The 22,035-nt window shown below is 43.3% G+C and overlaps 2 protein-coding genes across 3 annotated transcripts; one reads left to right on the top strand and one right to left on the bottom strand.

Moving 5' to 3' along the window:
* On the bottom strand, positions 1-16,458 carry DPM1 (dolichyl-phosphate mannosyltransferase subunit 1, catalytic). 2 transcript variants are annotated; one of them, XM_037500448.1, is made up of 9 exons: positions 16,278-16,458; positions 13,733-13,832; positions 11,633-11,666; positions 10,191-10,267; positions 10,082-10,107; positions 7,943-8,038; positions 4,438-4,506; positions 1,499-1,613; positions 1-346 (listed from the first exon to the last, which is right to left on the bottom strand). In XM_037500448.1, the coding sequence occupies exons 1-9, from the start codon at positions 16,436-16,438 to the stop codon at positions 242-244; spliced, it is 783 nt and encodes a 260-aa protein (XP_037356345.1). In that variant the 5' UTR covers positions 16,439-16,458; the 3' UTR covers positions 1-241. The 2 variants fall into 2 exon arrangements, with proteins under 2 accessions (XP_037356345.1, XP_037356353.1); XM_037500456.2 differs by lacking the exon at positions 16,278-16,458 and adding an exon at positions 15,805-15,859.
* Positions 16,459-16,767: 309 nt separating this feature from the next.
* On the top strand, positions 16,768-20,505 carry MOCS3 (molybdenum cofactor synthesis 3). The gene is made up of 2 exons (XM_037500435.1): positions 16,768-18,424; positions 20,469-20,505. Exon 1 carries the CDS (start codon positions 16,771-16,773, stop codon positions 18,154-18,156), a length of 1,386 nt encoding a protein of 461 aa, XP_037356332.1. The 5' UTR covers positions 16,768-16,770; the 3' UTR covers positions 18,157-18,424; positions 20,469-20,505.
* The last annotated feature ends 1,530 nt before the right edge of the window (positions 20,506-22,035 follow it).

Here is a 22,035-nt window from a genome sequence, read left to right on the forward strand (position 1 = left end):
AAAAACCATATACATTTATTTGTCTTAATACAGCAAAATGTAAACAAAAATTGAGAAAACTGCTCTTTTTCCTAATTTAATTTGAAATATATAAATTGGAGTTTCTTCAGAAAAAAGATTTGCATGAAATTTACCTTACCTTATTATTTATGCTCTAAGAGTACATTTTACAAAAGTCAGCAATCAGGCTTCTTTTATTTTTAAATTGAAATGAACATAAGTATAAATGAGTAATTTTCTTTTATGTCGTAGCAAAAAGAGTCAGTAATCCTTTCAAGAAAGAGACTATTTCATTTCCTCCCAACTTGGATTCACCATAAACCCGGTCCACAAATGATATTGGAACCTAGTTGGAAAGATATAGGTCGTCAGTTCTCCAACAAAAAAATCAGAAAGTAAGCATAGCAGGCGCACAACAAATTACTACCACCATAGAGATGGGCTTAGTTCTATGATAGCAAGTCCTCCAAATTAAGTTCGGAATCAGGGAATTCTTACAGCAACCATGCAGATCCAAGCTTAAAATCAAACATGCATTTTATAATTTAAAAAATAGGTCAGGGCCTCCCCAGTGGCACAGTGGTTGAGCGCTGGGCTGCGAAGCTGCCCGCAGCCTCTGCAGCCCCGGTTCAATCCCCGGCCACTGGGCGAGGGTTCCACATGGTGCGCAGACCCCGCCTGCCACCCACTGCTCCCCTCAGCAGTGTACTTCGTCACTCTGCCTGTTCTACTCTCCTCTCTGGCTCTGGTGACTTCTCTCACCCTCCCGCGCTTCTGACTGTACCCAGTGCTTGTATAAACAAATAAATCTTAAAAATAAATAAATAAAAAATAGGTCAAATGAATCCTATCTACAACTGTTTGAAAAGCACTGACTAGTAAGTTGTTTAACTCAAGCTTCAGACTGCATTTTAAGGAAAACATACTCCAAAAGTAAAAGGCCTTACAGTTAATTTTTTCAGTGATCATCAAATTTTCCTGTCACTATGTCTTAATATTAAGTTAAACTTAATACTGAAGTATTAAGAAAGTATTAAGTATAACTTCCATGAGAGAAGTGGCATTCTAGGTTAGTTTTCTTACTCTGAATAGGATTAGTGTTAAATGAGGAATCTTCCTAAGAACTCACTAGCTGTAGATATTACAGTATCTACAATAAATCCTGACTTTTTTCTTGAAGGCAGTGAGCAAATGGGAGTCATCATTAATGGGGAAGAGTTATTGGAGATGGTGAGAGAAAAAGCAGCAGATAGATTCATCCAATAATGCAGTGTAGAAAGGGCAAGGATGAAGGTATTAGTAACTTTTAAAATGCTGCCTTCTTTGCTCTAAACACATGGTTAAATGTATTCATTTGAAAGGGATGTGAATTTTCATGAACATTCAAAGAACTGGAAGTCTTCCTTCCACATTTATTTAGTAAAGTCTAATAAACTTATTATAGTCTATATTTCCTTATGAAGAATACAGCGCACTCTTTACCACTGGTTGCACATACCTCGCCAATAGTATAATTCAACTGTCTCGCTCGAACAATCATTTCCATTTGGAAGACGTAGCCTTTAGAAACACATTTTTCTATTAATTTCTGTAGAACTTCTTTTCGGTACAATCTGTAAGAAATAAATATATATCAACACCTGGATAAATACATTTGCCTACATGTATCTTCACCCGTCAAGAATTTCACTTTTTTCATTAGCTACTTGTATATAAAAAAGTTTTCCACAGCTGGCGATTATGATACATCTGTCCTGAACTGGAAAGGTCATGAAATACTTGGCAAGGAATTTGAGTTAATATTGAAAAAGAATTCTTACTATCTTTTAGAAAATTGTTCTATAATACTACCAGAAATTATAAAAATATAAAGTAAATCATTTTTTTAGTATTTAAATTTTAATTTTTTGCATTGAACAAGGAGAAACTCTCCCAAATACTGTAATAATAGCTGACATATGAAGCAACAATATAAACTAGATGACAAGAAAGAACCCTGAAACTGACATGTGTTTTTTCATAAATGTCAATGACCGAGTTTGTTTCCCTGAGATCTACGCCATAAATTCCCTGGGATAAACTAAGTCTCTTCAGCATGAGCCTGGTTAAGCTATGTTAAGATAGAAACTAGGCATCAGGACTGAGGCATCCTGGTGGGATTCAGCTACCCCCAACTGAGGGCACACTTGTAACGGGCCATTGTGTTAAATGGAGATGCACTGCAGGCCAACACAGGGCAAAAGCTAGGAGAGGCTGTTTGGCACAACTTCATCACCATCACACCCACAACCTCCCCCCACCTTAAATCTACAACACCTGGGGTTTTTTACCTGAAACCCACATCTTAAAGATTTCCTCTAAGGCTTACCCTATCTTTTGGCTTTTTAAGCTTTTAAGTGGGTAGAAGACACAGGAAGCCCCTAGAGGAACCCTGGAGGGCTTAGAGTGGCGATGGCCACTTAGAGAGCTTCCATAAGAATCCAAACCAATGTCTGGAGTAAATGCAAAGTGAGAGGAACCTGTTGTAATCATATTTTTTTCAATAACATTTATCAAGCAATTTGTTGTGTTCCAGGCACCTTTTTTGTTTCTGCTTTAAGCTAGAAACTAAACACATCCGTGAAATGATGTTAAGTAGGGGAGGGAAGATTGGAATTAGGGGGCGGGAAGGACTATGACAGGGTTAGGGCTATGGTTCGGCTGTTCTCTGAACACTGGGAAAGGGCATGTCCTTTAAGAGATAAGCTTTACTTCCCCAAAAGTCATTTGGTAAGCTATTTCTCTTCTCACTACCCTCCTCATTTGTCCCACCACATTATCTTTGAAACTATGGCTAATAGTAAAAAAATTACATCATGAAAACCGTATCAGCCAATAAGTAGAATAGTTAGGATCCCAATGGTCTTTGTTATTAAATGATCTTATGTCACACTAGTCTTTCTGGGATTCTTGTTTTGAAAATGGAGCAGCCCTTTAAATTTCATCTGATCTAATGACGACTAATGTACTTTGCTTAGAGAGGAGCTGAACTTTAATCTTTCTCATTTCCTCCTCTAATCCCTACGTAGTTCTGGTGGCAAGGAGCCACCCTAGCCCCTCCTCTCCCTGCTGGGTTTTTCTAAACAGCACAAATCCCTGTGTGATGCCGCATCAATTTTATGCAGTTGGAGGCCTCATGTCATCACAATTTATCCCCCATGAGGATGGGGAGTTAGGTTCTTGTTCAGTGCTTGGAAATAGTAGGCACTCAATAAGTATTCTTAAATCTAAAGTGAATCTCCTTGCTCACTCACCACAGGTTCTCATAGGCCACACACCTTTCAAAGGGTTAAAGGGCCCAATCAGGACATGACTAGGGGAACCAGGCAGAAAATCAAAGCCCCTATCTCCACATCCCATGGAGCTACTCTGTCGTCATTCAAAGTCCCCAGCCCCGTGGCCAGGAAGTGTCACCCTTCCCTCTGTAGAGACTCTGTGCCACTGTTCTTGACATTGTTGCTAGGTGGTGACTGAAAACCTCCATCAGGTAACACTTTCCTCCTTTGCCTTGTGGTTCCTACCCAGTGTACACCAAACTCTGCTTTCTAATCAACTTCAATTTTCATTTTCATCTTTATGTGCCCTCTCATGAGCAATGGCTCCTCTCTTCCCTGCTGCCTCTGCTAGCTCTGAACTGCTTCTCAGCAGACTTGCAGAAGCATTACAGGCATGAAGTTTTAATAGTCAGCTCTTAATTTACAAGTTTGTCACTTCTGACATTCAGGCATCTGGTGTCAAGGATCTTCCTGCATTAAAGAAGAATCTTAAGAGTTAGCATTACCTAATGGGAAAAGCAAATATAGTACTCGTCAGTCAGTCACGTGGCTTGTCATGCAAAACGACCTTCAAATGATGCACATACAACCCAAAACCAAACCCCCAACCACCCTAAGGGCCCAGGTGGAAGAACTCTTCCAATTACACAAGAATTATTCTTTAAACTTATGGAGAACAAGGTAATTGAAAAAGTTCCACGTAAATATTAAAGATGAAAAAAGATTTTAAACTTTCCTGCGGACGATGCCATAGTCCTATAAGCTGCAGAAAATTACTGGGAAGAGGTGCTGGTCTCTGGAGCAAAAGGCCAAGGACAACAAAATCCTGAGTGAGCTGCATTCACCGTGGGGTACAGGGGTCCTCAAGGGGCAGAGAGTGCACTGACCTAAGTGCTGCCTTCAAGATCTTAAAAAAGTACAACATTCCTCTTTCAGAAGCTATTTAGGCTTTATTAGCAGCTTCTAAGGAACTTCACTCTATCTTTATCAGTGTTCGAGAACAAAAATGGGGTAGAAATAAAGTAATTTCTTTAAAATAAGTCACTATAAATTAAGAAATGTAGGCAAGTAAGCAAGAAGTTGTTAATAGTAAAAAAGAGAACATCACCAGTTTTTACTGTACCTGAAACTTCCTGTTAAATCAGATGCTCCTGGTCTCAGCAAAATCTGAGTTATAAAATTGGCCCCACGGCTGTCAAATAAAACAGATTCTGAACAAGAGAAACATACCCAAGACAGAATGCTAAAAACTCTACTCTGGTTTCATAAGTGCAATACACTATTCACAAAAATGTTAATTCTACAGAACAAAAGAAATTTTTAGCCAGTAAAAGGAAATCTGTTACTTCTTAGTTTTCAGAAAATTGCAATTTTTACTCACTATAACATTCAAGAGGAACCTATAAAGCAGCAATCCTAAACTTCATGTGAGAGGAGTAATAAATTTAATTTGCACATTTGCCATAGTCATAACAACAGGTCAGGGATATGGAGTTTCCTCTTTGGATTCTAATAAGCACAACAGGAGGGCAATTTTGCCACAAAAAAAGAAAAGGTCTTGCAAAAGGGAGTGGGGGTTTTGCTTTTTGGTAATCTCTGGAAAATGACCAAAGGTTCATTCCTCCACTGTCTTAGTTTCTAGATGTTGTAACAAAACGCCATCGACCACTTGGGTTGCCTTACAGATGGTTGCCTTCAGGCTGTGAGTGTGCAAGGGAGGAGGTGAGCCAGGGAGCAACTAACTTTGTTGGTCTCTTTTTATAGAGGCACTAATCCCAGGAATGCCCCACACTCAGGTTCCTCATCTAAACCTAATTACACCCCAAAGCCTCTCCAAATACCAACAGTTTTAGGGTTGGACATCAACACATGAAAGGACATCAACACATGAATTTCCACAAATATTCATAACCATGACTTCGGGTTGTACTTCAAATACAACTAAGAATCAATTACAAAACTATTAGTGACAGCTAGTAACATTTCAAAAAGATATAAACTGGGTGTGGGGGGGAAGCAAATACTGTTTAAAAATGAACAATGATATAAAAAATAAAAAAATAAAAAGGTATGAAGTAGCCTTGGAAAAAAGACCTTTGCATTGTAGCTACTTTACTGTGCTCAGATTCAGAAAAAAGTTTTCTGGGGCAGCCTGGAAAGAATAGTTTCTCGCCAAAGTCAAGGTAATCACAAAGGCACTCCCTAGAAAGACTATTTTTATACGAATAACATGGCTAGGGATAGCACCGGGATAATGGCTCACCAAAAACAGCTCTCCTTTCACTTTGCTTCTGATTAGCTACAAAAAATTCCCAGATATAGTTTATACCCCAAAATGAATTTAATTAGAGAAATTTGAGCATATATGTATATATAGGCTGTTAAGAGATACCAAGTGCAAAACGGAGTAAATTGTACAATGCCCCCACATATAAGCAAACAGACTTGGTACCTAACTTAACTGCAGCTTCAACTCTTTCCGGAAATATTATCTTAACTAGTCAGTTTGGAATTTGGGGGGTCAGTTAAGTACCTGACAGACCCCTCAAAAGGTGATCTGGCCTGTAATAATCTACTCTCTTCCTTATCTTGACCCCGCCAGTCTAGAAAAGACTTCCACTTTGTACAGCTTGTAAGTACGCCTTTCTACTTGGTCTACAAAGGATGCCTTCATGAAGCCTTTAATAACGCCAATTAGATTTTAAATTTATTTGAATTTTTGAAAACAATGTATATGTGTGTGTCCACATACATATCTGTAGTGCAACTATTCAAGGTAATGTGTTTTTGATTGGGGTCTTTTAATTAAAATGCAGCAGGAGTCAGACAGACTTGGATCCCAGTTCTTCTGGAGCATACTAATGAGACCATAAGCAAGTGCTTATACGCTCTTAGGAGCTTATAACCTAAGGCGGTGCAGACATTAACCACTAATGACAGGTACAGGTGCACCCCGGGACTACTGCTGCTTCTGTTTCAGACCACCACAATGAGGCAATCACCACACACATGCTAGTACACATGAAAGTTGTGTTTACGCTAAACTGTGGCCTATTAAATGTGCAATAATAGCATCATGCCTAAATATGACGTATGTGCTGTCATTAAATCTGAGTAGCCGGCAAGTGAGCACTTGCTGTTGGAAAAACGGCCTTGAGACACTTCACAGAGGGTAGCCACAAACGTCTGCTTAAAAAAGCAGCATCTGCAAAGCGTGACAACATGAAGTGTGCTGGCACAACCAAATGACTAAAAGTTTGCCAGCTGTCTCTGGAGCTTCCTAATTTCGAATAATAGCTGCAATGACCAAACTCAGCAAGGCCTGAGCGGTCACTCTTTTGTTAGACTTAACCCTGGCAGCACGATACAATGATCCGGGGGAAAATGCTGATGCCTTTGCCCCTCTGGGGATGCAGCCGGAGGGCTGCAATGGTGTGTGCAGACGAACTGGGAACATCTTTTCTCCCTGCACCGTCCATTGTTCAGCGGGATCGAAAACCAGTTTTGTCCAACCCCTTCCTTTGCCTAAGGCTCCGCAGCTAAGAGGTAAAACTATGGTGAACTTAATCAACAGAAATGGAGTAATCAAAGATATCAGAATTAGTAATTTACATAGTTGTTCCATAAAAAGCAATAAGCTGTATAGATTCTTTACAGATAGAAATCGATCTTTCCAACAACCCTGAAAAATAGGTAACATAGACTAAACATAATAGAAAATTCTTTGAGAGTTTCCCCATCAAGAGGTGGTTTCTATTTCCCCACCCACCTAGATTGTGGGCTTATTCTGACCAAAGTCCTGATGCTGTTAGTCCCAGAGCCTACAATTCAGGAGGCCTGGCCGCTGCAGCCTTGGTACACTCAGCTGCTGCCCGCAGGATGCCAGATAAAGAAGGTGGGGGGAACTAGCTTTCCAGAGGGTGAGAGGCCACAGGCAGGAGAACTGAAATGCCCAGGTCAATACCAGCACCAACTGCAGGACAGATGAATGAGGACACTTTGTAGCTCCCAGCACAGCCGATCCTTCAGTTAAAGGAAGCTGCATGGCTGAGCCCAGGGGAAACCAGCACAGGAACCACCAGGCAATCCAAGACTCATGAAAAGTAAAAATCATTTTAAGCCATAAAATATTAGGCTTTATTTCCATTTCATGATGAAGAAAGGTTAGGAAAAGTTAAACAGCACTATGTCACAAGTGACTAAATGACAATCAGATTTTAATCCAGATCTGACTCACTACTTTATGCTACTTAGTCCAGTTGAAATCATGAAGCACCTTATTTACATACAATGAAAAAAAGGGAGAAAAAACTATTTACTTCAAAAGTATAAAATAGTACACAAATTAAAATTGAAGGTATGCTAGAATAATATGAAAGAGTAAGTTCTGCTGAACTAGTACCTTTTCGACCAAAGGTTCAAACATTTATGATGAATTTTCCTTAATGAAAAACATCCCAAATAAATACTTTCACCATAGGAAAAAAATATAGGTGAGAAGTTACCTGGAATACTTTTCAAAAGCTACAGACAGACTCCACAAATCCCAAGGCAGCATGGTAATTTAATCCAAACACCTGTTATTAGCAGTTATACTAAGACAGAGAACTCACACATCATGTGTGTACCTGATTATTTTTCTTTTCAAATCCCAGCCATATACACCTCCATTTCCTTTGTATCGAGTTCCAGAGACAATGTCAAAATTACCCTCCTTTTGCTTCCTATAGAAAAAACAAATTAACTGTCAATTACAAAAAGCTATCAAAGTTTTCCATAGTCACTTTCATGAGCTACTCAAATAAAACTTTCAAGACTCACAAAGAAAAAGCATGCCAAGGAAACAGATGAACTTTTTTCATGTGATTATTTTTTCTTCATTTTTAAAACTTCAAATTAAACTAGCTAATTGGACCATGTGAAATCACACTAAAATCGGTTTAGTAAGACTATAAACTTTTCTAATTTGCCCCCTCCATTCCGTGCTTGCCCCCTAATAAATGTTGCTAAACCACCAGGGAGCCCTTCAGACCTTTCCCTCTGTTTACAAAAGGGATAACTCAAAGTACCCCCTCCCAAGCTTTCCTGGCCACTTTACCAAACTGGAAGCAAACAAAACAAAACATTTTGCGCCTTGTTTTCTGTCTGTCAACAATATACATCATGGAATCTCGGACATCCTATAGGTCAACAGAGAATTTCCCCATTTTTAAAAATATTTACAAAATTACATAGAATTTTAAACCCTGATACTCCTATGGCTGTTTCTATGGTGGCCCCCACCCCTAGCCCGCAACATCAGTACAATGAATTGTGCTGCATACACATTCTTAAAAATAAATGTACATCCAGGTCCTTAGACTCTCCAAAGTGAAATATAATGGAACTGCTAACACATTTATGAGTATTTTTAATTCTAACAGGTATCTCCAGAAACTACTTTCCAAAAAGGTGAGACAACTCACATGTCCTCTAGCAATACTTGAGTGTATCCATTTTCTACAAGTTATTAGTGCTGGTTATAGTGCTGAGTAATTTTTAAAATCTGACAAACTAATGGGTAACAAAAACAGCAGCAGTTATTTTAATTTGCCTTTGCCTGACTACCTCCCAGGACAAATGCCTTCTTTTAGGCTTATTAACCAATTTGAATTCTTCTACATCTGCCCCGTTTGAATCTTTCACCATTTCCTACTCCACTGACTCCATTTCCTTATCCAGTTAAAGGAGCTTTTTTGAACTGCACATACAAGCAGAGTAGGTAGTTCTGAGGTATCTTTATGCAGAGATCAAAGGATGAGAAGCAGCTGGTTAGGGAACAGAGTGCTCCACATGGAGGCAGAAACGAAAGGAGTATGCTTGTGGCACTGAGAGGAAAGGGGACAGGCACAAGATGAGGTCACAAAGAGAGGGAGGAGTCAGATCACAGTGCTTTGAGTGGCAAAGGATTTTTCTCCACGTGTAAATGGGAACTCCCTGAAGTGTTCTAAACGGGGAAGTGACATCATCTAATTTTGTTTTTGTGTATAAGCTTATGTTCAGAACAAACAACTTCCTAACTGAAATTACGAGAGTAACTTCATGGGTCACTTCAGTTTTCTAGGGAAATTATTACACAACCTGCAAATAAATACATTTTATATTCCTCCCCAGTATTTCAACTAAATTCTTTTCTTACTGTATTACTTTAAATCTGTTTAACGGTAGCTGGCATGTCTACCTTGAGTTTATTGGATTTATCACTTCAACATTAGTAAGATGCTCTAATAGCACTGGATCAGCTCTATCGCATGAGTGGCTACTTATTATTTCTACTTTAAAGTTCTTATTAGAAATGGCCAGTGAATCTCATCAAATACCTTTTAGTATCTATAAATTTAATTGTGCTGCTTTCTTTGTTAATGTGAGAAATGGGTTATGCTGACATATCCTAATGATGAATCACTGGCATTTCTGAAATGCACTCTCTTTGTTCACGGCACTTCACTCTTCTGACACTTGGCTTAGTCATTTACAGGGCAGTTGCCTTCCATCTTTTTCTTTGGTCTGCAAGAATTCAGATATGCAGAAATTCTCTCTTGATTAGTCTGTCCTAAAATACACCACCACTTAGTACCCTATTTATATTGTTATTGCTTTTATTTTTCATAGCACATTGAAAATAACACGTTTTTAATTAATGTAGAATGAAAAGTAAAAATAAGTTCAAAATCAATGTAAAATAAATTATTTGAATCATAATTCTTTCAAGTATTAGAAATACCTACCTAATGAATTCAGGAATAAATTTTGGCTGAAATTTAGAAAGAATAAACAATGCGTCAGTAAAGAGTTAAGATTTATCATAAACAGCCAACAAAGAAATACACCACTTACATGGTGTGAGAGATCAGCATCCATAATAATTATGTAGTTTCCTGTGGCATGTTTCATTCCATGAATATAGGCAGTTCCTAAAAATGAAAATAAAGTTATTAAAGAAAATTCTCAGAAATAGCAAATACACATTTGAATGGGAAATTGTTAAGCACTAAAAAACATACATTAGTTTCTAAAGATGATTACAATTAAATTCTATTGATTCAAACAAAAACATCTCTCAATTCCATTTTTTCATCTCCAACCTCCAGCTTCTGGTGTTTGTTTCTACTTGGCTAGTTTCTTCCCTGTTTCTACTCTTCTCGCACTCATGGCCCGATTCCACAGAAGCAACTCAGAGAATGAGTGCCACCCTGAAAGCTGGTATGCTACAGCAGGCTCTGGTATTTGGGGACAAAGGTGCAGCTACCAATTATTTAGCCATCTTCCTGCCTGAAAGCTCTGCAGGGACTTGAAAGGTAAGGGTAACTGGTCAGGAGCAAGATCTGGGGAGTCTTCCATTTTCTAGCCCAAACAACCACAGCGCGCTTATTTAGCAAAGCTCCAATTCTCCCGACTTTCTGAAATTCTTCTTCTAAGGGTAAGTATTCTCAGCCTTTCAGATATAACAATGCCCAGTCAATATTCAGGGATGCTTTCACAGCTATTTCGAGATTATTTCAATGCCTACGAAACTTCTGGAATCAGGTAATCAGAACATTTGTTGCCAGGGAACTAATGGTCTTTCAGGACAACAGTCAATTTTTTGAAATTGCTTATTCCATGCCCCCCAATTATACCACTTCTCAACATGAGCAACCGTGACCAATGACAGAAATAAAGGGACTCAGACTTTCGTCTCAGAACAACTATACTCATCTGAGGTTTTCTATAACGCCCTATGTTTAAACTGGAAAAGCTTTCCAAGACATGTGCCCTCAGATCCTTTCTCTGACCTTTCTCTCCTCTGTTCTCTGTTGCAGGGAACTGCATTTCTTAAGTTCTCAACTGGATTCTGAACAGTTTTGGGAGGCATGGGAAGATTATAAGGAGAAGGGAAAAGTCTAAGTGTCTTTGCTCTGCCTTCCAGTACCGAGTGGATCTCCTCCCTGGCTCCAGCTGCTGCCAGGTATCCATCACCTAGTACTTTTTGGGCAGTCTGGGTTCCTGGGCTCTGAACATACCACCTACCGCGTAGCTGCAACTGATCTGAGTAGCCACACTGTTTCATTTGGGCTTGTCAGGGATTCCTTCACCTGTGTAGCCAGTGGTTTCTGTTTTCCTGAGTGGGCCTTGACTGATACAGAGAACTCAAGTTAAACCATTTAAATGTCATCGAGATGATTAAAAACCACAAGAGGTCACTTTCTGGTCCCTTTCCAAATCAGGAAAATACACTGGACACACTGGATAATACCAGGACAAGGAGCAGAGATGAGGGGTGAGAAATTCTACTTTACCTAGTCCCAACTTTTTCTCCCGTGGTCTTAGAAGCTGTGAGAGTAAGAAAGAATATTTTATTGCAAATAATGAAAAACCTGAGTATTAAAAACATTTTTTACTCGTACAGAAATAACAGCTGTATTTCTCAGATGTTAAAAGTAGACTATGTTTAACATCTTTTGGCAAAGTTTTTAAAAAACCATTTACTAACAAAGCAAACTAAGTTTTTAAGGAAAAACAACATTTTTATACTCAAGAGTGAAATTTTAAACATTTTTTGTTTCTGGTGCCACCCACCAGAAAACAATATGCAAACAACATGGTTTTGTATCTATTAACTTTGGTTAACTTTGGGTTTTCATTTTAAACGCTACTTGTTGATTGCTTCCAAGGAAAATAGTATTTAACTCATTCTGCCTTCTTGAAATATGTGCTATCCAAGTTTTCTCAACCCCCTTTGTGATTTTAAAGGTCGATACCGCTCTTCCTCCATCAACTTATCTTAATGTTTGGAATGCCCTCATGTCCATCTCTACTGGCCTAAACACATGGCTTTAGGGTTCTCTTCCCAGCACGAACATCAAATTCTCTTTTGTTAATTAATCACTACTTTTTTTTTTTTGCCTCATATACAAACTCTGGCTGTACAGTTTAGCTTTATCCTTTTGTCTGGAGAACTTTTTAAAAAAATAGAATACGAAGGGTTTTGACTCTTTTCTGTTTCTGAAAGATGGGGCTTCAACAGACTCACTACTGAGCTTGTCTTTTCCCCTCTTGCATTTCCAGCATATAAGCAAGCTCCCAACAATGGCAAAATTTCTGAACAAGAGTACTGTCAATTCACCTGAACCATGATGAATTTTTTTGCCCTACATGCAAGCCACTGCAGGTCTTGGGGAAGACCAAAGATAAAGTATTTCCCTATCTAATGAGCTCTTAAGAGGACAAACAGTTGTCTAGCCAAACTGTATTACCTATCATCATAATGATTCACCGAACAAAATGAAAGGAGCTGGGGAGGGTGCTGCTGCTAATCCAGTTAGTGGGACACTGCTAACCATCCTGTAATACATAGGATAGTCCCTCACAGAAAAGAATTATTGGTTCCAAATGTCAAGAGATTGAGAATGCTGGCTTACACAAATGCCAAACTGAAAAGCCTAGAAACATTTTCTCATTAAATCTGTACTTAATTGTATGCTTTTGTCCCAAGAATTATCCAAAGTTGAGCTCAAAGTATGCTCAGATATGTATAAATCCAAACCAATAATTAAAAAAATGGGTGAAGCCATTAGAAAATAAACTCCATATCTGCATACTTTCTGTTGAAAAACAACAGGCTTCAAGGTACACAGGAAAAATCTAAAGTTTCAGACTTACAGTCATTCCATTCCTATTCTACAGATAAAAAGAAATTCCTAAGTGCTCTGAAAGTCATTCAAGCTTCACATGAAAACAGTCATCTTTCCTAGCTGCAAGTTTTCAGCAGCAGGCAACAGTCTCTACTAGAAGTTTGAGACTATGTATATAAAGTGAGCAAGAGGAATCAAGATACACACTAGTAATCATAACCCAGTACTACAGTATTTCTTTCTTTTTTTTTTTTTTAAAGATTTATTTATACAAGAGCTGGGGTATAGGCCAGAGGAATGGGAGGGTGAAAAGATTCACCAGAGTCAGAGCGGGGAGCAGAACAGGCAGACGAACTGAAAGCACTGCTGAGGGGAGCAGCGGGCGAGATAGGAGAGGTCTGCCGTGCCATGTGGGTATCTCCCTGGCAGGCCAGGAATCAAACCCGCACTGCAGAGGCTGCGGACAGCTGCACAGCACTGCGCTCAACCCGCTGCGCCACCGGGGAGGCCCTATAATATTTCTTATCAATTTATGTGTTAATTTTACACCTCAATATAATCTCCAGAATCTGTCAAGAGTTCATCCAGAGGCTCATTTTGCTGTAAAATCACCACTGACCCAAACCTCAAGCACAATGAAAATCCATCTAAATCTCAAGTTGCTCTTTGTATTTTCAGTTTCAAGTCATGGATTGAATTGAATAGTTGTTCATTTCTCATTTTTCCCCTACACAAACACAACATAAAAATGTTCCCATGACTTACAATTTTGTCTGACCCATAGATCTTCTCCAACTGTTCAGCAACATCCCTTGTTCCATCCGGGCTTCCATCATCTATGATTATAATTTCATAGTTGATTCCACTAAATTAAAAAAAAGCTTGTATTAATGTTTGAAAACATTATCTATAAATTTAAATCCTAAAAGGACCAATTCCTCACTAGTGTAAGTGGAAACGTATTGTCATATTAACCACTAAAGAAAACTTGAACCATCAAATGAAGTAAACATCAAATATTTAGTATTTAGCTTTCAAACTCGGCATTTTGCTGATAAATGTAATCATCAAGTGCTGAGGCATTATAAAATTCTAACACAGAAAACACGCTCTTTAATTAAAATTTGAAACCACACAGTGATTATAAATAAAAAGCACAGCATATAAGGATTTATTTACCTACTTTGGAAGTGGAATTTTAGAGCCTTAATATCAAATCTCAATAATACAAACATTTCAAAAGCCTGTTTAAAGACAATTCAAATGGATCAAGTTGCTGAGTGATTATTTGTTTTAATTTAATCCCCAATAGATTTAAATAACATAAGGAGTAAATCTGATTTAATTTCACCCTTACAGACTTTTGCACCACTATTTCAAACAGCTGCAGCCATTACCCTCCTTTCATGCTAAAAAAGAAAAACTGCAGTGAATTACAAGACTTCAATATAATTCAAAAGTAGCCACCCCTGTGTTACTCTTCATTAACTTCACACAATAGTTTCTATCCTAAAAACAAGCCAACACAGTAGCTGGAGATAGGTTTGGTCACTAGGATGTCGGCCTACAATCCCTTTAGAGAAGATACTTGTTAAAGTTATTGGGAAATTTAAGGGGAAAGGAGTGAATCCCCTGATGCATCATTGCCTCCTCTTGATTTGCTTTAAGAAATGCTCCCTAGGAAGTCACCCAGAACACACACTCCACTGTTAAAGGGTCACAAAGATGTGAGCCCCCAGCTAACTTAGAAAAAAGCAAAACTCTACCTATCTATTCTCTAAAAGCAGATATAATGACTTCAGCTCCCCTGTGCCTTGAAAGTGAGTTTGTGCTACACAAGCCCAAACCCGCAAGAGGCTGATCCTTGTCGAGAATATGCTGAAAGCATTATCTCTGAAAGAGATATGCTTCAAAAATAAACATAGCTACTCATAAGCAAAATACTCCCCTCCCACTTCAAGACACCCACACACCAGCCGATGGTGAGACAGCTTAATCAAATCGAGCTAAGAGGTAATGTGAAAGCATCTATAAAGAAAATAGTTGTTTGCTTCCTTTATCAAACTTGGTAATTACTGAAAAGCATCACTTCAGAAACCATTAAAAGATAAATTGTGCCACACTGAAAAATTAAAGAACAGAGCAAAAAATGCTGTATTATATAATGAAAAAGCAAACCAGAACAAGATTGGTAGATGATAATTTCTCGAATTTGGGAAAAGCTTGTACGAATCAAAATAAGACAAAAACTAAGTAGGAGGAAAAAAAAAAAAGGAATGCATAAAAAAACTGGGAGAAGTCACGTATTCTCCTTCAAAAAACAATCTAAACAGCAGCATTTTCCCCAGTTACCACTTCCAACGATGTTAAGTTTCAAAGTGCTCAGACGGGCTGGTGGGTGGAGAAACAGGCACTCTGAAAACTGGTGAGTCCTGAGGCAGTCCGATTTCTTTGACAGCAACTTGGCACTAGCTCGATTTTATGCACATCTCTGTCGACCCAGCAATCGCGCCCTGATTTTATCCCCGATGTGGCCGTGGCAACCCTCGACGAATCACGGCGCATCCACTCCGCGTCCAGCTCGCTTCCAGACGCGGAGGGAGGCGTGAGCAACACCCCCTCCCCTTTTCGCTTATAAGGCAAAAGAGAAAAAAAACCCGAACACGCCGCAAAGAATGCGTGTTGTTGGCACAGCCCAGGGAAACCACGGCCCCGCCGTATGGAACACTGCCTGGTCTCCGAAATCATCTCCTAAGCGTGCATATCCTGATACGGAAAGGTCTTCAAGTTAAAAACAACACACATCACGTCCGATGAAGGCTCCAGACCGTGCCCACCTCCAGTCGCGCCCCATCTGGTCACCCGCGAGGCGGCCCCTCCGGGGAGGCCCGCGGCCGGCGCCGCTCCCGCACCGCAGGGCCGGCCTCACGCTTACATAAGCCCGGGCGCGGGGGCGGGGAGCGGGCGCCGCCGCCAAGGACTCCGGGCCCCGCCGCGGCTCCGGCGGGAGGGTCAGCCCCTCCGACGGCGGCGGGCGGGGGGTGCGACGAAGATCAAAGCGCAACCCCAAACCCAAGGGCGGGCAGGCGAGCCCGAGACGGCAGAGCAGCCCAGGAGGGTCCGCCGCTGCCGTCCTCGCAGGCCGGGCCCCCCGCGGACCCCCCACAGGCCCCGGCGGGCCCCCCATAAGCCCCCCAACAGGCCCCGGCGGGCCCCCATAAGCCCCCCGCAGGCCCCCGGGGCGCCGCGCGCCGCCAACAGCCGCGCCCGCGGGAGCGCCCATCCCCGCGGGGGGCGGCGGGCTCGCTACCTCTCGGAGAAGCTCTTCACCAGCAGCCACACGATGAGCGGCAGGTTCTCGCGCTCGTTGTAGGTGGGCAGCAGCACCGAGTACTTGTCCCGAGCCGGGGCGCGCCCCTCCCGCGCCCGCCGCGGCCCCGGAGAGGCCGGCCGCGCTCCTCGGGACGCCATGGCGGAACGGCCGCGCCGCCGGAAGCGGAAGGACGCGCATGCGCGCCAGGGGCCGGGCGGTCGGGCCCAGCGCGGGGCGGGGGCGCGCGGGGGGGCTCCGGGGGGACGCGCGCGGGTCCTGCCCCCCCTCAGCCCGCCGTGCGCTCTGCGGGCAGTATCCAGGGCGGGCGAGTCTCCAAAATTAACATCTCTACAGCCGAAGGCGGCTCAGGACAGGGACGTCCAGGTGCCACTGTTCCCAAGCACCGTCGCTCTCTAGTTGACGCCGACGCTAGGCGACGGGGGCCGGAAACGGAAATGCCGCGCGACGACTTCCGGGAGAGGGCGCCGCCATGGCCGCCATGGCCGCCGGGGAGGAGGTGCTCGCGCTGCAGGCCGAAGTGGCCCTGCGGGAAAAGGAGCTGAGTTCCCTGAAGCAGAGGCTGACGGCGGCCCTCTCGGCGGAGCAGGGCCCGGGGCGGCAGGTTCCGGTGTCGCCGCTGCCGCCGAAGGCCGCGCTGTCCCGGGACGAGATTCTGCGCTACAGCCGGCAGCTCGTGCTGCCCGAGCTGGGCGTGCAGGGGCAGCTGCGCCTGGCGTCCGCGTCGGTGCTCGTGGTGGGCTGCGGCGGGCTCGGCTGCCCGCTGGCGCAGTACCTGGCCGCGGCCGGCGTGGGCCGCCTGGGCCTTGTGGACTACGACGTCGTGGAAATGAGCAACCTGGCCCGCCAGGTGCTGCACGGCGAGACGCTCGCCGGCCAGGCCAAGGCCTTCTCGGCCGCCGCCTCGCTGCGCGGCCTCAATTCGGCGGTGGAGTGCGTGCCCTACGCCCAGGCGCTCACGCCGGCCACGGCGCTGGACCTCGTCCGCCGCTACGACGTGGTGGCCGATTGCTCGGACAACGTGCCCACTCGCTACCTGGTCAGCGACGCGTGCGTGCTGGCGGGCCGGCCGCTCGTGTCCGCCAGCGCGCTGCGCTTCGAGGGCCAGCTCACAGTCTACCACTATGACGGGGGGCCTTGCTATCGCTGCGTGTTCCCCCAGCCGCCCCCCGCCGAGACGGTCACCAACTGTGCGGATGGCGGGGTGCTCGGGGTCGTGACTGGGGTCCTGGGCTGCCTGCAGGCGCTGGAAGTACTGAAGATCGCTGCGGGTCTGGGCCCCTCTTACAGTGGCAGCCTGTTGCTTTTTGATGCCCTGAGAGGGCAGTTCCGCTCTATTCGGCTGCGGAGCCGCCGGCCTGACTGCGCAGCGTGCGGGGAGCAGCCCACGGTGACTCACCTGCAGGACTACGAAGCCTTCTGTGGCTCCTCAGCCACTGATAAGTGCCACTCCCTGCAGTTACTGAGTCCAGAGGAACGAGTTTCTGTCATTGACTATAAGCGACTTCTGGATTCTGGGTCTCCCCACCTGCTCCTGGACGTCAGGCCCCAAGTGGAAGTGGACATCTGTCATTTGCCTCATGCCTTGCACATCCCTTTGAAACATTTGGAACGGAGGGATGCAGAGAGCCTGAAACTCTTAGGAGAAACACTCCGGGAAGGCAAGCAGGGCTCACAGGAAGGGGCAGCTCTCCCCATTTATGTGATTTGCAAACTGGGCAATGACTCCCAGAAGGCCGTGAAGGTCCTGCAATCCTTGACAGCAGCCCAGGAGTTAGACTGTCTTACAGTTCAGGACGTTGTGGGGGGCCTCATGGCCTGGGCTGCCAAAGTTGATGGGTCATTTCCACAGTACTGAGGTGACTGATCTGCCCTGAGAATGATGTGGATTGAATGCCAAGTTGCCCTAAGATACATTGTTTTCTTTCCCCCCTGCCCAGTAATGTACAGGAGTGCCTGGGATTCTACTGTGCCTGTGAACGCTGGACTCTTGGACTTTTACATTGTTATTTATTGTATAGCCTAGTTATTAATGGCTCGTTAATAATGGCTCATTAATAACTGCACTGTTTCTGAGAGTTGTCCTCTCAGCTGTTGGAAGGTGTCTTGAACATGCGAGATAGAAAGTAAGTGGCAGGATTTTGTGTTTTGAACTGCAGACACTGCCTGTACTGCTCTCCCCACTCCCACCCCCCACCAATCAAAAACTCTATTATAAATTGTTCATGCTAGGCCTGAAAAGGTGCAGTAAACTTAATTTTACTGGGTCGCTCACAGATGATGCACTTAAGGTTAGTTTATTGTTTACTAAGACATTTTGGGGGTCTTATTTCTAGCACAAGTGATAGGCTATGTCCTACTTAATTCAGTGTTTACAATGTAAGTTGTCTTAATTATCTGGAAAGTAGTCATTCTATTGAATATTTTGAATTAATATCCAAGTGAGATATTTACAGTTTAGCAAAATAAAGGAAACCACCTCCAGTCTATCAGTTTCTCTTAAAAATTGCTGATTTTTTCCATAGTGTTTCCTTCAGGGTCCATCTTAATGTTTTTACATTTCTAAATTGTGTACTGTGGTTCAACTTTGGAATTTTCAAATCTAAGCCCCAACCTTCCGTCCTCCTATCTTTGTTGAAAACCACTCTGTGTCCTGATAATCACGGAATGGAAGGAACTGGTTACTTCAGAGAACAGAAATGTGACCTGGGGCACTTGGTGTGCAGACTTGTCAACAAGATTCAGGGTCTTGTATAATTCGTGACTGAGTGTCGGGGGCTGCAGCCTAAAGGAGTTCTGAGATTTTGTTAACATCTGTATTTTATGTTTTCATTTATAATGTATGTGTAGGTGAATGACCTTAGGTGCTTAAAGCTCTGTGGAGGCGCAGCAAACCTATCACGCCCGCTGCTCCCCTAGCAGTGTATTTCGTCAGTCTGCCTGTTCCGTTCCCCACTCTGTCTCTGGTGAATCCTCTCAACCTCCTGCTTATCTGGCCTGTACCCCAGTTCTTGTATAAATAAATAAATAAATCTTTTTTTTTTTTTTTTAAAAAAAAGGCTCTATGGAAACTAATTTTTGCTCATTTTAATGTCATGTAAACATAATATCCTGTAATTTAAAATTTTCAAAAGACTGTAAAATTGAAATTGTGGTTCTACATGCACTATCAATCTCTCTTTGGCTTTTCCAAGTATTTTGATGAATTGGAGATTGAATGTAATTTCTTAGGAAAATGTGCCTGCATAATAGATAATCAGTGATGATGGCAGAGTGGAGGTGACGGAAATGAGAGTTGCCACATGATACTTTTGGAAATCTGCACCTGCAGTATTTCAGTCTGGATCAGACCCATCAATTAACCTCCCAATAACAGCAGAAAAAAAAGAATGGTAAAAAAAAATTAAGTTTTAAAATAAAACTACTGAAAATGGATGATTTGTGGTGATTTACTTATAATTAAAACATTTAGTTATAATTAGTTATAATTGAAAACAAAAATACATCCTCGAGGCATCAACTTCAGCTGAACATTATGATTATACATTTAGTTTGGAAAAATGTTTAGTCTTCAAAAAGTCATCCATGTTCATGGCCAAATTCTGATAGCTCAAGAGCTACACACTAAATGTAAAGTAATATCTGGGGATTTAACCCTGGAATAGAAAAAGGCTGTGGAAAAGCCGGGAACACTGAATAAAGTCTGTAGTTATTAACACAGCATCAATGCTAATTTCTTAGTTTTCACAAGTACACCATGGATATGGGGTATTTTCACACTTTTTCATAACATCAGCCAGGATCACTTGCATCCTCCATAACCACAACTTAGTCACAGCTGCAAAGTCCCCGTTAGTATGTAAAGCAACATGTCCACAGGTTTGGGAATTAGGACTCAACGTATGGGGGCGGGGGACTGTTCTAGGAGTAGGAGGACAGACTGGAGACTTGTCTTGGAAGTAGACTGAGGGATCACAGGCGGAGGGGAGGAGGAACGGGGAGGGAGGAGTCTAGGATGACTCGGTTTGGTTTGAGTGCCTGGTTGAGCCAGGGGGGGTGTTCGTGTAATTTAATGGGATGAAGGCAGTGGGCAGAGGACTGGGAAGAGCAAATGAAAAATGACCCTTTCCCCTTCCAGATACTTAAATCCATCTTTCATATTGCTCCTAGAATCCCAAGACACAGCGGGGGACCTACCCATCACGACCTGCCTAAGTCTGTCCTTAATAAAGGACCATGAAACCACTTGACCAGAGAAACTTCTTCACCAGGGCAAACCTTAACCCATCCCCACAGCCTGGGACAAGAAGTCCACATACCCCCAAAGTGACACTCCAACAGTGACCTGACAGTGACCTTCAGAGGGATTGGCTGATGGAGCCTAAAATCTGGTACGTTACAAAAAACCCTGTAATTGAAGAGCATCATGCAGACAAGTGCACAAATCCTGAATATGGGGCTGATGAGATTTTCTTTTTTTTTTTTTTCTTAAATAACTTTGAGACATTTTATTTATTTATTTTTAAAGATTTATTTATTTATTTATTTATTTATTTATACGAGCACTGGGTACAGTCAGAAGAATGGGAGGGTGAGAGAATTCACCAGAGTCAGAGCGGGGAGCAGAGCAGGCAGAGGGACCAAAGTACACTGCTGAGGGGAGCAGCAGGCGGCAGGAGAGGTCTGCGCGCCATGCGGGACTCTCCTCCGGTGTCCGGGGAGCAGCCGGGGATCGAACTGGCACTGCAGAGGCTGCGGGCAGCTTTGCAACCCAGCGCTCAACTGCTGCGCCACCGGGGAGGCCCGCTGATGAGATTTTCAAAACAGAACACACTCTTGTCACCAGTTCCCAGACAAGAAACAGCAGGCATGGGAGCCCAAAAGCCTCCCTCACTGCCCCCCCAGGAGCCTCCCTCATTGCCCCCCACAACACCCTGCCTCCTCCACCCCCCAAACCCTGACTTCTGCAGCCCGTGTTTGTACTTCCCCCCAAGGGAACTCACACATTTTGAATTACATTGTTCTTCCATCTTTCATAATTCCCCAGATCGTTTTCCCTCGTTAGAAAGTGGGGACAGAACTGGCGTGGTCCAGGCGGAAGGGTGGCCCCATTCCAGCCTCAGTCAGGCAGAAGGTGCCACTCTGGGAACCTGCCTGCTGGGTCTGTCTTCACGGTGGGACCGAGGCAGCCTGCTCTCTGCTGTGACCCTATTGCCTTGGCGTGTGGGTGGCTGTGTCCTGTGGTTGCCCTACACAGCCTGAGGGGGTAAGGGATGTTCCTGACAGGCCACCTGTCAATGTGTTAAAGGTCACTCAGTGAACGTAGCTGCGTCTTATTATTTCACGTGACAATTTCTCTCCTAATCGCCACTGTTTCTTGAGGTTGCTCTGAGCTCAGCACTCTCCACGTATTGTCGCGAAAGCCCCCGATCATGGAAGGATGAGGAGATATCCTCACTGTCCGCTCAAGGAAACCGAGGCCCTGATGGGTGAGCTCACATTCCCAGGGTCATAGTCGGTGGAGCTGAAATGAGAAGGGCCTGGTTCAGACCCGGCGCTGGTAACTTCTGCAGCCCTGCCTCTTGAAGATGGTTCCAAGGCTGCCTTCACCCTTTGACAGATGCTGGTGCTCGTCACTCCCACTGCCTTGGAGCTGATGGCTTTACCTGCTGAGCCTTTGAGGAGGACAAGGAGTTGGTGGACAAAACCCCCCCAGCTTCTGGCTCCTGGAGGGAGA

Source organism: Talpa occidentalis, unplaced genomic scaffold (genome assembly GCF_014898055.3).
Source record: "Talpa occidentalis isolate TD23 unplaced genomic scaffold, MPIMG_talOcc4v2.1 talOcc4.10, whole genome shotgun sequence".
NCBI classification, from domain to species: Eukaryota; Metazoa; Chordata; class Mammalia; order Eulipotyphla; family Talpidae; genus Talpa; species Talpa occidentalis.